General features: G+C 62.8%; 1 protein-coding gene across 1 annotated transcript in view; it reads right to left on the bottom strand.

Moving 5' to 3' along the window:
* Positions 1-399: 399 nt before the first annotated feature.
* Positions 400-9,669, bottom strand: part of DISP3 (dispatched RND transporter family member 3) — a 32,014-nt gene continuing 22,744 nt past the window's right edge. The window contains exons 12-20 of the mRNA XM_069477330.1: positions 8,642-8,826; positions 6,602-6,732; positions 6,358-6,530; positions 5,390-5,516; positions 4,755-4,900; positions 2,543-2,702; positions 1,956-2,069; positions 1,345-1,511; positions 400-762 (exon numbers count right to left, since the gene is read on the bottom strand). Coding sequence (XP_069333431.1) covers positions 400-762; positions 1,345-1,511; positions 1,956-2,069; positions 2,543-2,702; positions 4,755-4,900; positions 5,390-5,516; positions 6,358-6,530; positions 6,602-6,732; positions 8,642-8,826 — 1,566 coding nt within the window. The remainder of the gene's footprint in view (positions 763-1,344; positions 1,512-1,955; positions 2,070-2,542; positions 2,703-4,754; positions 4,901-5,389; positions 5,517-6,357; positions 6,531-6,601; positions 6,733-8,641; positions 8,827-9,669) is intronic.

Here is a 9,669-nt window from a genome sequence, read left to right as displayed (position 1 = left end):
TTGCCTCTTCGTGCCTCAGTCTTCACATCTGTAGAATGGGGGCCTGTGACACCCACACCAGAAGGTTGTGAGCACTGAGGGAGTGTGACAAGGAGACCCCCTACAAAAGCCACCTGGCCTTCGTGGTGACAGGGCACAGGAGAAAGGGAGGTCTCTTCAGGGGTACGGACGGGGTCGCGGCTCCACCTCCCAGCTCTGGCTCCGCGGGGGGAAGGCAGTGCGGTCCCCACAGCGTGGGAGTGGGTGGCAGCTCCCATGAGGGGCCGCAGGGTGCCTTGGGCCCAGGCCTGGGAACACGGCTAGTTGGAGCCGAGCTGGGGAACAGCAGCCCTGTGGTGAAGAGGGGTGTCCTGTCCCCCACCCTGGGCCAAAGGTGCGAGAGTCAGGGGCCAGGCCCGGCTAGAGGGCGGCCCCGGTGGGCAGCGGGATCTTATAGCCGCTCCGGAGCAGCACGAGGCAGGCGCCCAGCCCCAGGGCCCCCGCCAGGAGCACGGCACCCAGGGCCTTGAGGAAGGAAGTCCTGGTCCGGGTGAAGGAGCCGGGCCCCATGATGCCGAGCAGCGCGGTGCTGACGGTGAGCGTGTAGAGGATGGACACGCCCGTGTTGAGCGCGACGATCTTGCCGAACTTGGCAAACGGGGCGATGATGCAGAAGAACAGCGGCACCGTGGCGATGACCGTGGTGAGTGCGCTGGACACGATGGCCACGCCCACGTGTCGCACGGCCTCCAGCGTGCGCCACTGGCGCTGCGCTCGCGCGTCCTGGGTAGAGAGCCGGCGCTGGGGACCCTCGGGCCGGGAGCGCGTGGCGCACCCCCTGCAGCACACAGCGCATGTTGCTATGGTGACGGGACGCTGGGGAGTCACCCGGTAGGTCTTCCTAAATGGGGGCCCTGGTGGGAACTGCTTTCTTTCCACCAAAGGCAGTTACAGGTGTAACTGACTTAACTTTCACACATTTGTGAAAGTTTTCACACCGACACAATTCTGAACTAAGGAAGCCCTTTGCCAGCCCAGAGCTGCTTTTGGTACCGAGTTCGTGAACATGTCCTCATCAAGCCACAGGGGGCCGGAGGGTCACGGCTGGACCCCGAGAAAGGTGAAGCAGGAAGGGCCTTGGACACCCTCTGTCTGGCCCAGTCCCCTCGCTGCTCACGTGGGGAGACGGAGGCTGGGGGGCGAGGACCTACCCAGCTAGAATCTGAGTCCCTGGGGCTTGCGGACCAGCCTTGGGAACCCCAGTTCCCAGAACACAGCCTGCTGGGGGTGTCCAGCTGCCCTTGGGGGTGCCCCAGCTGTGCTGAGGTGGAGGATCTGCCGCGGACAGGGCAGCCCGGTGCTCACCTCGGCCTGGTGGGGAGGCAGGTTCTCTCCGGCCAGCAGGTAGCCCTCGACCAGGTGGACGCAGTAATCCACGGAGGAGCCGACGAGGATGGACAGGGAGATGGCTTCCACGGCGCCCATCTCCCAGCCGCTCCAGTACATGATGGTCACCACGAGGCAGACGATGCCTGCGAGAGAGGTGGTGGCGAAGGCGGCTTGGACGCCCCTTCACCGCAGCACAGCCCTGGAGGGCCCCTGCGGAGCGGGGAGGTCGAGAGTCCAACCCCACACCGGGTGACAGGAGGGAGGGGGAGAGCCAGGTCCAGAGAGTGTGGGGGCCCCAGGGAGGGGACAGGTGCAGCAATGCGTCACTGAGCTGAAAGCTGCCACCTGGGGACACCAGCGCTGCTTGGGGTGCACAGACTGTGGGGGAGACAGTCCCATGAGCCACTATCACAGATGGCTCTGGGCAGAGGGTCTCTTTGCCTGGGGTGGGGGTGGCCAGGAAGCCTCCACTGAGGAGATGTGACAGTTAAGGGTTCAGAGAAAGTTGCTAACTTGGGGCCACCAGGGACACCCCTGCCTGCTCCTGCCCCCACCGGCCTGGCGCCCGCCGACCCTCACTCACGTACCCAAGATGCTCAGGAGCACGGGCAGCAGGAGCAGGATGTGGGTGGTGAACACGGCCACCGCGGCCACACAGATGAGCAGGGACAGCGCCAGCCCGTGCAGGGCGCTCTGCACCCCTGCAAGGCGAGAGGGGCTCAGTGCGGCTGCACGGTGGGCAGTCACCGCCAGCCACTCCGCGTGGGCCCTGACCCTCTGGGCCCCCATGTCTTCATCCGTAAGTGGGGGTGACCCCAGGACCCACCCCAGGCCTGTTCAGCATTTAAGAGCTAACACGCGGCAGGCCCCCAGCGTGAGGCCTGGAGCCTACAGAGGGCCCGTCACTGACAGCTGCCGTAACGGTCGTGACGGCTACCTTTTAGGGGCCAAAGTCAAGATCAGAGAATGTGGCCAGATGCCCATGAGCAGCAGGAGACCCACACTCAGGCCTCTGATCAGTGTCCTGGCCACTGTCATCCTGGCTTCCAGGGTTCTTGGCCAGGACTGAGAAGATGCCAGGAGTGTGACTCAGAAAGGCCACGAAGGCCCTCCTGCCCCAGGTCCCCTGTGCCTCAGCCCCTGGGGGCCCGGGTGGGGGCAGGGCTGCGCGTGCCTACGATCTCCATGAAGATCTGCTTCCAGTGCTCGCAGGTCTGGAAGCCTCTGCGCAGCGCCGAGCCCTCGGGGAAGGTCTGCAGCTGCTGCTGGAGGAAGCGCTCCCAGCGCAGGTAGTCCGAGTAGGTCTGGAAGGAGGACTTGCCCTTGTACGTGGTCTGCGGGGACACGAGCTGGTGAGACAGGCGGGGACGGTGGCCTGCTCACCCTTCCCGGGCTGTGGCTAGTCTGCTCTGGGGCCACCAACAGAGCGTGTCGTGTGTGCGTGGCAGGGGTGTGAACGATGACCCAATCTAAAACGAGCTCCCAGCAGGCTCTGGAGGCATCATGTGACCGCTACGGCAGCAGCAGGTTCAGATGCAACCAAAGTCCCTGTCCCTTCCCACCAGAACTACTTTCATCTCCCAGAACCCCCCATGCTCTCAGGTCACGCCCTCTGCGGCACAGCCAGCCCCTACGCATCCTTCCAGGCTTGCTGGGGTTCCCCCTCCAGGAAGCCCTCCTCGGTGCCCCAAGCCCTCGGTGCTTCCCCGTCGCAGCCCATCACTGCCAGGCAGTCTGCCCGACCCTGCCGGGACTCTGAGTCCGAGAGGACAGCAGCAGCCTGTCTGGTCAGTGTCCAGACCCGAGGGATGTTCACAGGATGGTGAGTGATGAATGAGAGGAACAGGCACTCACTCAGCTCTGGAACCTTCTTATGTTATCTCACTGGCCCAACTCTGCTCACACTGAGCATAAACCAGTGTACGGAGCATCCGTGTGTGTGTGTGTGTGTGTGTGTGTGTGTGTGTCTGCGTGTCAGTGGGTCAGCTTGGAAGTGGGTACCCTGTGGACGAGCCGGAACAGGGACTTCCCTCCTCTCTGACACTGTCTGGGGCTTCAGCCTGCAAGAGGAAGGACGTTCTGGATGTGCCACAACACGGATGAACCCTGACGTCAAGCTAAGTACAATGAACCAGTCACAAAAGGACAAATACCGTATATTCCACTCACAGGAGGTCCCTAGAGGTGCCCTATTCATAGAGAAAGTAGAATGGCGGGTGCCAGGAGCTGGGGGGAGGAGAGTTAGTGTTTCACGGGGACAGAGTTTCAGTTTGGGAAAATGAGGAAGTTCTGGAGACAGGCGGTGGTGATGGCTGCACAACACTGAGAATGTAGTTAACGCCACTGAATCGTACGCCTAACAGTGGTTAAGACGGTAAGTTTTCTGTTACATATATTTACCACTTAAAGAAAATCTTTTAAAAACCTGTCTGGGGCTTTGACCTGGTGCCTGCGTTGGCCTGGGGGCTCGCCAAGGGCTCTGGGCCCCCCGGCTGGTGCCACTGGTTTCCCTGCTTGTGCAGTGAGTGACACAGATGGCAGGAAGGAAGACAGGGCTGGGCAGGAGAAGAGTCACCGCCCACCTGTAACCTGGTCACTGTTGTTCTTATCTTCAGGCCTGCATGTGGCTATTCCTAGGTGAGGACCTTGAGGTCAGAGGGGACAAGTGATTTACTCAAGGACACAGAGCACACCAGGATCAGAGCGAGGGGTGGACCTGGGTCTGTGTGGCGGCAGCAGGGACAGACTACAGAGCCTCAGAGAGCCGAGTGCCAGGGCCTCGAGGCCCCGTGGGTGCCGGGGTCAGGGGTATGCACGTGCGGTGCGAGTGCGCGCGTGCGTGTGTGCGTGCGGGTGTGAGCGCGTGTGTGCGCGTGGGTGTGAGCGCGTGTGTGCGCGCGTGTGTGCGTGCATGTGTGTGCGTGCGTGCGGGTGTGGCACGGGTGTGTGCACACCTGCCTCCTCGGGCCGAGCCCAGGGAGTATCCCGGGGTGACGCAGGCAGCAGAGAAGTGTGTGGGATGGCCTGTCCCCTGGCCACCCTGAGGGAGGCCCGTCACCAGGGTCTGTGGCCCCAACTCTGGCCTCCCACAGTGGCAGAGAGGAACACCAGCCCCTACAGCCTAGAGGCTGCAAAATGATGTGGACCCCGGGTTGGCGGGGAAGGTGGAGGGGAGCTTGCCACTGCCTGGGGGGCAGGAAGGGCAGAGCTCTGCAGACGGCCTGCTTTAGCACTGCTGCTGACACCCACTGACCATGGGACCTTGGGCAACTCATTCCACCGCTCTAAGCTTCAGTCCCCTGATCTGGGACAAGGGCCAGGGATCAGAGGTGACATTGCAAGGCAAGCACTTGGCAAGGTGCCTAACGCAGCCGCCCGGGGCTCACCGACTCGAAGGCCATGGAGATCCACTGCACGCGGCCCTCCTTCACACCCACCGCCCCGTGGGACAGCTGCCCTGGGAGCAGGTTGGGCTCAGGCAGCTCCTTGCACTCGGGGTGCAGCATCTGCAGGAAGGAGGAGATGCTGTAGCCTGCGGGGAGGAGCGAGAACGGGGCGTGAGTGGGTGGGTCGGGACCTGGAAGAGCCCATGCACTCACCTACCCCCAAGGTTTAAATGGTGTTTGACACCACTGGCAATGTCTCTGGGAAACCCACACCACGCGTTTGCCATTGGGGTGGAAATGACATTTTGGGCCCTCTCAGGGCCAGCCCCGGCACGGCCTCATCCAGGTCACCTGTGGGCCAATTCTGGAAAAGCTACCCCTGCAGGTGTGCCCCACCCCCCACAGGCACACCTCTGCGCCAACCCTGTTCACGCACAGCCTGCTCTCGTCTGGAACACGCTTAGCTGCCAGCACACGCCCCAGCCCGGTGTGGACACACTCAAGCACAGACACACGTCTGCAAAGACACCCACAGGCCAGGCATGTGTCCTTCGGGCTGTCCACCCCCGAACTGTGGCTCCCGTGGCCTCCCCAGTCTGTCCCCGCTCAGAGGAGCTGGGTCCCCACCCAGGCACCTGAGGGCAGGCACTGCGCCCCGCCCGGCTTCACCAGCTCCGAGTTGCCCGCGATGGCCTTGCAGAGGCGGCACAGGTGCCCAACTTCCTTGAAGAGGTCGAAGCTGCTGTCGTAGATGACGCTGCCCTTTCCCAAGGAGACACAGGCCGGCCCGGGCCACTCAGTGAGACAGGGACTCGGTCCTCCGTCCCTCCTCCCCCGCCCAGGGCACGAACCTCCCTGACACTACTGTTACCCTCACATTGCAACCCTCTGCCTGGTCGCCCACTGTCCCCGCTGATGCCACTCTGCCCTGTCCCCTAGCCTCACCTTTCCCCTCACCCAGTACGCTCTCACCTGGACTTCCTGCTTCCCACCTCGCTCCCAGACAGCTGTGCCCTACCTGACCCCCACTGGCCTCCCGGCCCCTGCTCTGAACACCTGCAGAATCCCACCCTGGACAGAACAGACAGACCTCCCCCGCCTCCACCTTGCTCCCAACTTATTTCACATCTGTCATCCCTGGCAACCCGCCAGACTGCGGCTTCTAAAGGCAGGGCCTGCCCGTCCTTCCTACCGTAATCCTCGGCACCCACTGCACCCGCTGCAGGCCGGCCGGCCTGGCGCCCTCTCTGCCCCGTGCAGGGCGTGTCAAGAGGAGGGAGCCTCAGAGCGGAGGGCGCCACGCCAGGCTGGCAGCATGGGCTGCCGTCGCCAGGGCGAACAGAGAGGGCAGGGGGGTTCACTCGCCCGATTCCCCTCATGGAGACGGGCTGCCAGCTTGGGCCCAAAGATGTACCCAGATTCCTGGGTGACTCTAAGCGGCCAACCCTGCTGGTGCTCAAGAGAAACAGTGCCCCCAGGAGCCTGTGGGGTCCTGTTAGGGGGGGACAAGCCACCAGGGGCACAAGTGGGGGTGTGAGGAGCTGGCCTGGGGGCCCCGTGGACTGGCACTTATTTGTAAGCCCGTTGTGGGGGGCCCGCGTACCGGGTCTCCGATGACATGGTTGTCCACCTGCCGAGTGCGGTTGATGCCAAGGATGCCGAAGACCACGAAGACCATGGCCCCGGTGTCCACCAGGGGCCGCACGGCCGGCTTCCCGCAGCCCGTGTTCACGCAGGGGTTGAAGCCGAAGGTGGCCGAAAGGCGGGCCTTGGGCGCTGCGGGGTGGGAGTCAGAGCTGTAAGGGAAGCAGGGCCGGCTCCGGGGGCCCCACTGCGTGCCCACGTACCTTTCTCGCTGGGCACGTAGAAGAAGCCTTTGGTCGGCCCGTCGGGGCTGGAGCTGAGCAGGCAGCCGGGAGGCGCCACGCACACGCGCCCGTGGAAGGGGGGCTTGTGGGACTGAGCAAAGTACAGCTTCCTGCGGAGGCAAGGACTGGGCTGAGGCCGGAAGAGCCAGGAGGGGTCGGGAGGCAAGGCCAGGTGACCAGGGCGGGGACTGGGCAGGTGCTGGACTGAGGCTCTCCCTCCTGACCCCCAACCCCCACAGGGAATTGGCCTCAGGTTGGGGGCAGGGAGCAGTGCCCCAGGCTGGGGGTTTGGAGCACTGTTCTAGGCCCGCCCCTGCCGAGGCTGAATGTAGGAGCCTGGCCCTCCCCTCCTTGGGGCTCTGTCTCCCCACAGGTGGCACGAGGGGCGGAGGAGACAGCAGCTTTCAAGCTGTCCCCCAGGGAGTGCAAGTGTTCAGGGGGCCAGGGCCAGCCTCGGTGGCCCCACTCAGAAACCCCAGCCCCGCCTCAATCTGAACAGTGAGGGAGCCTTGAGGTTGTTTGGAGAAAGCGTTCCACGGCTGGCCTGCTAGCCGCTGGACCTAATGCAGCTCAAAGTTCTTTCTAGAATGTTTTAAGCTCATCCAAGCAGGCTGTTGATGTGCACGTGCAGAGCAAGCCCCACCCTGGGCGCAGGAGCCGGCAGAGGGACCCTCACCCCTGACTTGCTGCCAGGCTGGAAAGGACCCAGCGAGGGCCGTCCTGCTGGCCCCCTGCCTCCAAGCTGCACCCTCCGCCCCAAGCGGGGCTCGGCCCTGTGTGGGTGCTCAAGGCCCCGAAGCCAGTCCCTGTCAGAGACCACAGTCCCGTGTCACAGTGCAGGCCGGCTCTGCTGTTCTCCGCCACCCCGGTGGCGGGGCGGTTTCTCTCGGAGCACACAGCATCATTTGCAACGACAGGGCTGTTTACTTGTTAGCTGTCTGTCTCCTGCTAGACGGCCCGAGGGCAGGAGTCATATCTGTCTTTGTCACCAGTGTCCCTGGCCCCAGCACAGTGCTGCATAGTTGGTGCTCATGGTTTGTGAAACCAGTGAACGGATGAGAGAGGAGACCCTTGGCTAATGCAGCCTCCACGGATAAAGGACGTGCAGCCATCTCAGAACACAGGGAAGGAAACCTGGGAAGAGACGCGCCGGCCGGCGTGGAGGCTCCGTGTGCACCCGGAGCGCAGCTCTCAGCTCGTAGCAGGGCGCCTGCCCACGCCAGGCACTGGCACGGACCGGCCCACGGAGGCAAATCCAGACACAGCCCTCTCCTTAAGCCCCGTATAGGTGGGGGGATTAAATAAATATTTTCTCAATTAATTACATATTTACAACGTGGAGAGTGGCTTGGAGAGGAAGTGCAGTGTGCTCTCATTCGCTCAGGCATTCACTCATCCAGTACGTACTTACTGAGCACCTGCGATGTGCCACATACCCTGCTGGGTGCTGGGGACACAGCACCGAACAAGACAGTCTAGGTGCCACCACGGGATGGGTACGTGATGTGCCCCCGAGGGAAGACACGTAATACACCAGGTCAGCACAATGTCCTGTGACAATGGCGCCAGGAAGAGAGCAGCAGGTGACATGTGGCGAGAGGCTGGGCATGGTGCTTTTAGATGGGGAGGAGCCTCTCCCAGGAGGTGACATTTGGGTAGAGGCCTGAATGTTGAGAAGCCACCCATGTGAGGGGCTGGGGAAGAGCATTCCAGGCAGAGGGAACGGCCAGTGCAAAGGAGCCTGGTGAGCTGGAGGAACAGCAAGGCGGCCACTGTGACCCCTGCAGAGCCATCAGAGGGGGAGCGGTGACGGGGCGGGGGGAGCAGATCACAGGCCTGTTGTCTTTGCCAATGTCCCCTCTCCCAGCCCCGGGCAGAGGAACGTCTGAACAGGTGCGTGGAAATGGACAGGGGTCTCTTACAGGTGCCCACTAGCGCCTCTCACGTGAAAAGACAGACGAGAGAGAAGGAACCAACGGGCCGGGCGGGTGGGGACCGGCGTATCTGCAAGGCTGTTACCGGGTGTGCTGCTGCTCCTTGGACGCCACGTAGAAGCTGAAGTCAAACTTCCAGCCCCGCTTGGCGTCACAGGCCAAGGTCGTCACCATCCATTTGCCGGAGGGGCTCGCCGCCTGGAGCAGCCCTACTGTAGACATACAAGCGGTCAGCTTCCTGGTGAAGTTACCAAAAGGCGCTCTATACACCTAAGCAGTGGGTTGACAGAGACAAGACACGTGACTCGGGGGGGCTGCCTCGGCCTGGGCCCGGCCTCAGGCTCCGTCCCCTCCATCCTCAGCATATTTCATCCTGTCCTTGCCCTCAAAGTGGGGGGCAGAGCCCTGGGCAGAGGCTCAGGAGGCCTGGGTTTGAGTCCAGAACTTGAGCAAATCCCCTCCCCGCTCTGAGCCTCCCTTCTTCCTCCAACAGTTGCTCACTGGGCAGCCGCTGTGTGCGGGGCCCTGCGCCAGGCTCTGAGGGTAGAGCAGCCAGCAGGACAGGCAAGGTCCCCGCCCCACGGAGCTGGCAGTTACGAGGGCTCCCTCGGCTTGCGATGACAAGGCAGAGGATAACTGGCAGGCAGGAAGAGGGCGAAGGGAGAAGGGCGGCTGGGACGGGGCTCTATGGAGGACTCAGGAGTCAGCCGCACAGTAAGCTGCACAGAAGCTTTTGAAACAGTGGGAACAGCAAATGCAAAGGCTCAGAGTCAGGAAAAGCCTCAGAGACCTCATCTTTCCGATGGAAATGTAAACCCGAGCAAACGAGCTGACACATGTCACTGTCACCCTGGAGGGTGTAACATGTCAAAGAAACGCAGATGACCCCTGTGAGGGGGAAGCAGAAGTCTGGGCTGGCCCTTGGAGGCTCTCTCTGGGGCGCCGGCGCCGCTGCCAGGAGCAACACTAGCTAGCGGCTCCCACTTGCTGAGCACCTGCGACACCCCAGATGTTCCGAACTGCACAGGCCCCACCTCATGTGCCTCTGCCCAGGCCGGCTGGTGCTTTTTATGCCCCCATTTCATAAACGAGAAAACTGAGGCTCAGAGAGAT

Source organism: Eulemur rufifrons, chromosome 8 (genome assembly GCF_041146395.1).
Source record: "Eulemur rufifrons isolate Redbay chromosome 8, OSU_ERuf_1, whole genome shotgun sequence".
NCBI lineage: Eukaryota > Metazoa > Chordata > Mammalia > Primates > Lemuridae > Eulemur > Eulemur rufifrons.
Note: the sequence above shows the minus strand (reverse complement) of the source record. Positions and strands in the feature narration are given on the sequence as shown.